The 5209-nt window shown below is 42.0% G+C and overlaps 1 protein-coding gene across 1 annotated transcript; it reads left to right on the forward strand.

The window, feature by feature from the left end:
- The first annotated feature begins 3486 nt into the window (after positions 1–3486).
- LOC110876059 lies at positions 3487–4706 on the forward strand. The gene is made up of 2 exons (XM_022124239.1): positions 3487–3678; positions 3903–4706. Exons 1-2 carry the CDS (start codon positions 3487–3489, stop codon positions 4704–4706), a joined length of 996 nt encoding a protein of 331 aa, XP_021979931.1.
- Positions 4707–5209: the final 503 nt, after the last annotated feature.

The following is a 5209-nucleotide window of genomic DNA, read 5'->3' on the forward strand; positions in this document are numbered from 1 at the left end:
AAGCAGTTCACATGCATGAGTAGTGGAGCAGTCAGTAACTGTCAGAGTCGTGGAACAGTTTGTAACTGTCAGAAGTATTATAAAAGCAGGCTTACGTTCATTTTACTTTTTGTCTTGTTTTTGTTTATCTGGTTATTGTAATTTGGAGACTTTGCCCATCTCGAATAGGGTTGTTTATTTCAATTCAATCAAAGAAGCCTGCTTTTGTTTTTTAAATCTCTATCATTTGGTTCCATTGCCGGGAAATTCGACATGGTACAAACCCGGAATAATTCAGGCGACGGAAGCAACCCACCGGATCCCATTGCCGCTCAATTGGCAGCCATCGCTTCGAAATTGGAATCTATAGACACGATGAAGGATGATATAGCCGCCTTGAAAGCGGGAGAACGATTTCGTGGGAACCAATATGATGAAGGTGAGAGTTCTTGGAGGGGTCGACAACACTTCAGGCCATACAACAAGATCGAATTTCCGATTTTCAGTGGAGGTGACCCACACGGGTGGTTATTGAAGGCTGATAAATACTTTAAGTATTATCAAATACCAGAGGATGAGAAGGTTGAAATAGCCTCGATGCACTTAGAAGGAGACGCTTTGGATCTCTACTCATGGCTATCTGTTGACCAGTCCATTTTTATTTGGGAGGATTTGGTACAAGCTTTTCCCAGAAACTTTGGCCCGGCTGAATTCCAAAATCCAGACGAATTCCTGTGCAGCGTCAAACAAACGGGTTCGGTTCAAGAGTATAGGCAGGAATTTGCCAAGAGATCATCATGGGTTTCGAATTGGCCAGAACATTGTCTTTTGGGGGTGTTCCTTAACGGTCTGAAAGATGAACTAAAAGCCGATGTGCGAATCCACAAACCCCAAACGGTTTATAACGCTATGAGCCTTGCCCTTGAGTTCGAATCCAAAACCATCACTCATCGACCTAGTAAAAGTTCCGCTTGGACCCCAAATTCTAAACCTTCCTTATCTGATTCTAAAACAGTTTCCACCTACACCCCTCAAACCTTTGCCCAACCAAAACCACCACTCAGAATTTCAGACGCCGAGAAACAAAACCGTTATTTAAAAGGGGAGTGTTTTAGATGCGGGGAGAAATATGGACCCGGACATCGGTGTAAGGCAGGTACATTGAAGATGTTAGAAGCTGATGAGGAGTTCAGGGCACAGAATGAAACTGAAATCCTCAATTCTGATGCTACACAAGAAGAGACTGCTGAGATTAGCTTACATGCTATCCTCGGGAAATCACATCCAACTACAATGAAAGTCCATGGTATGTTGAATTCCACCGAGGTTTTAATTTTAATTGATGGGGGTTCCACCCACAATTTTATCTCAGATTGTTTAGTAAGAGAATTGAAACTTGAGACTCAACCGATACCGCCTTTTGGGGTTCAAATCGGTAATGGAGATGTGATACGTTGTGGTCAGATTTGTAAGGACTTATCGGTTCAGGTAAACGACCTTAAAGTTGTCCAGTATTTCTACCCTTTTTTCTATTGGATGTGCAGATTTAGTTCTGGGAATCCAATGGTTAGCTACCCTAAACACTGTGCAAGCAAACTGGAAAGAGTTGTCCATGATCTTTACTATTGATGGTAAACGTTATAAGTTGTAGGGTATTGTCGCGGGTCCACAGAAGTCATCCAGTTTCCAACACCTATCTATTGAACCTGAAAATAACCCTCCAATAGCCCCCTTAAACCCATTATCAACCAATACTCTAATGTGTTTGCTGAACCCCAAAACTTACCCCCTGTCCGGTCCCATACCCATTCAATCCCTTTACTTCCTAACTCACCACCCCCTAATTAATATACGTCCCTACCGATACCCCTAGTCACAAAAAACCGAAATAGAAAAACAAGTGGATCAATTGTTAACTGTTGGGTTTATTCAACCGAGCACGAGCCCTTTTTCTAGTCCTGTTTTGTTGGTGAAAAAAAAGACAATTCGTGGCGTATGTGTGTGGATTACCGGGCCCTCAACAAAATTACTATAGCCGACAAGTACCCTATACCTAATATCTATGAATTATTAGATGAATTGTACGGGGCCACCATATTTTCGAAACTCGATTTACGGTCTGGATATTACCAGATCAGGGTAGCTGCTGATGATATTGCCAAAACAGCTTTTCGGACCCATTCGGGTCATTATGAATTCAAGGTTATGCCCTTTGGGCTAACCAATGCTCCATCCTCTTTTCAGGCCGTCATGAATGACCTATTTCGCCCATATTTACGACGTTCTATTCTCGTGTTTTTTGATGATATTTTAGTTTACAGCCAAGACATGGAACAACACAAATTTCACCTAGAGCAGGCACTAAAGCTACTGGATAACAATCAATTTTTTGCTAAACTGTCCAAATGCTGCTTTGGGCAGCCTCAAGTCATTTTTCTGGGACATGTAATTAATTGCAGGGGTATTCAGGTCGAGACAGAAAAGGTTTTGGCAGTTCAGTCCTGGCCAGTACCATCCAATGTGAAAGAGGTAAGAGGCTTCCTTGGGCTCACAGGTTATTATAGGCGATTTGTAAGGAATTATGGTGTAATTGCAAGACCCCTTACAGCCTTAACCAAAAAGGACAACTTTGTGTGGTCTGACGACGCCTTTAAGGCTTTTACCACCTTAAAGCAAGCCCTATTATCCACCCCTGTACTGAGACTACCTGATTTTTCGAACATATTTGTTATTGAGTGTGATGCTTCATCCGATGGCATCGGTGCCATTTTGTCTCAAGACAACCACCCGGTTGCATACTTTAGCAAGGGGTTTTCTCCATCTAATCGGTTCAAATCAGCATATGATAGGGAACTTTTGGCTCTGGTCTTGGCAGTACAGAAATGGAGCCATTACTTACTTGGGCACCACTTTATTATTCGAACCGATCACTTTACTTTGAAATATTTGCTTGAGCAACGTATCACCACCACTAAGCAGCAACGTCTATTACTCAAATTGATGCCGTACGACTTCTCAATTGTCCATAAATCTGGTAGAGAGAACAAGGGAGCAGATGCCCTTTCCCACCGACCTCATTCGGGAGCTTTGTTAACTTTAATGGTCCCCTATTGTGTTGAATCGGCAGACATCAAATCCGGCCTTCATAAGGATCCGTTTACCAGTGATGTTCTTAACAGATTACAACAAGATCCTTCCTCGGTTATTGGCTTTTCTGTTGTGGATCAATTTTTATTTTTTAAGGGTCGAATGGTGATACTTGATGTTTCTGATCTTAAGTTGAAGTTATTACAGGAAGCACATGATACCCCGACCGGCGGTCATGGTGGATTTCTAAAAACTCTTAAAAGTCTTTCTGATCGGTTTTTTTGACCTCACATGAAACAGGAAGTAAGGGTGTTTGTCCAGCAATGTGTTATCTGCCAAACCCAGAAATATCAAACTTTATCTCCCGCTGGTCTTCTTCAACCCCTGCCTATACCCAACCAAATCTAGGAAGACCTTTCAATGGATTTTATAGTGGGTTTACCTCCCTCGGGCCGTTTTGACACCATTCTCGTGGTGGTTGATCGCCTGAGTAAATACGCTCACTTCATATGCCTCTCACATCCCTTCACAGCCAAAGGGGTGGCCACCATTTTCTGTAAGGAGATTATTCGATTACATGGGTTCCCTCGTTCCATCATCTCTGACCGGGATGTAATCTTTCTCAGTCACTTCTGGCAAGAGCTATTTCGTTTGAGCCAAACCAAACTCCAATTGAGCACTAGCTATCACCCTCAAACGGACGGCCAAACCGAAGTATTGAACTGTTGCCTTGAAGCCTACTTACGCTGCTTTGCTAGCGAGCAGCCTACTAAATGGAGTGCGTATTTACCATGGTCTGAATTTTCTTATAATATTGGGTATCATACATCTGCTAGCTCTACATCTTTTTCCATCGTCTATGGACGCGAACCTCCACCCATCATTCCGTATGTCTTTGGCGAAACAAAAACGAGGAGGTGGAGCAACAGTTAGTTGCCAGGGATGACATGTTAAAGCTTCTTCGTAGTAATCTCCAAAAGGCCCAGGACAGAATGAGAGCTCAAGCTAATCTTAAACGTCAGGAATTAACTTTTAAGATTGGCGACTATGTTTTTCTCAAAATTCAGCCTTATCGTCGGAAGAGTTTGTCTAAACGTCGGTATGAGAAGCTTTCCCCTCGCTTCTTTGGCCCTTACCGTATCAAGAGAGCTATTGGTCATGTGGCATATGAACTGGAATTACCTCCTGATGCTAGAATCCATCCAGTCTTCCATATCTCTATGCTTAAACCAGCTCGTGGTAATTTCTCTTCCACCCCTCTCCATCCGTTACCTATCACGAAAGACTGGGAGCTTGACTTACAACCAGAATCTATTCTCTCTCATCGTTGGGTTTCTGAAGCGGGTCAGCAGGTCCTCGAACTGTTGGTTTCTTGGTGTCATCGTCCAGTTGAGGAGGCTACATGGGAAAATTATGATTTGTTCGTCACTCAGTTTCCTACTTTCCGACTTGAGGACAAGTCATTTTTCCAGGAGGGAAGTAATGATAAGGCCCCACTCAAAGTTTATTCGAGAAAACGGAAGCGGGTTGGCGAAATCAACATGGGTCAGCTCATTTACGTTTTCAGTGCTGAATTGGATCCATTGGGTCAGCCCAATTGTGGAATTAAAGAGGAGTGGGGAAGCAGTTCACATGCATGAGTAGTGGAGCAGTCAGTAACTGTCAGAGTAGTGGAACAGTTTGTAACTGTCAGAAGTATTATAAAAACAGGCTTACGTTCATTTTACTTTTTGTCTTGTTTTTGTTTATCTGGTTATTTTAATTTGGAGACTTTGCCCATCTCGAATAGGGCTGTTTATTTCAATTCAATCAAAGAAGCCTGCTTTTGTTTTTTAAATCTTTATCAGGTACTCCTTGGAACACTATGATCTAAGGGCTTCACCCCTTACAATCTTTAAAATTCTATGGTGCTCAGTATCATAGTAGTCTTAATGGAGCTTGTACTACCACATTTTAACTTGTATTAATGTTATTCATGATTTTTCATTAGATCAATAGGTAAAGCAGATTACCCAAAATAGCTTGATGAGTAAAATCACCAGAATATCTTAACTTCTTAAGTTAACCTAAGCATGCTCATACCATATAGACAAAGGAAATAATAATTTCTTTGAAGTTATGACCTTTTAGGACTGTACATGTG

The sequence above is a fragment of the Helianthus annuus genome, chromosome 9 (genome assembly GCF_002127325.2).
Source record: "Helianthus annuus cultivar XRQ/B chromosome 9, HanXRQr2.0-SUNRISE, whole genome shotgun sequence".
Taxonomy (NCBI): domain Eukaryota; kingdom Viridiplantae; phylum Streptophyta; class Magnoliopsida; order Asterales; family Asteraceae; genus Helianthus; species Helianthus annuus.

What these genes read in the sequence shown, in the direction of transcription:
- LOC110876059 (XM_022124239.1), top strand. Translation starts at nt 3,487, where the DNA reads ATGGATTTTATAGTGGGTTTACCTCCCTCGGGCCGTTTTGACACCATT. An exon ending in CCATCATCTCTGACCGGGAT is followed by an intron (nt 3,679 to 3,902) that starts GTAATCTTTCTC and finishes TACATCTGCTAG; the next exon opens with CTCTACATCTTTTTCCATCG.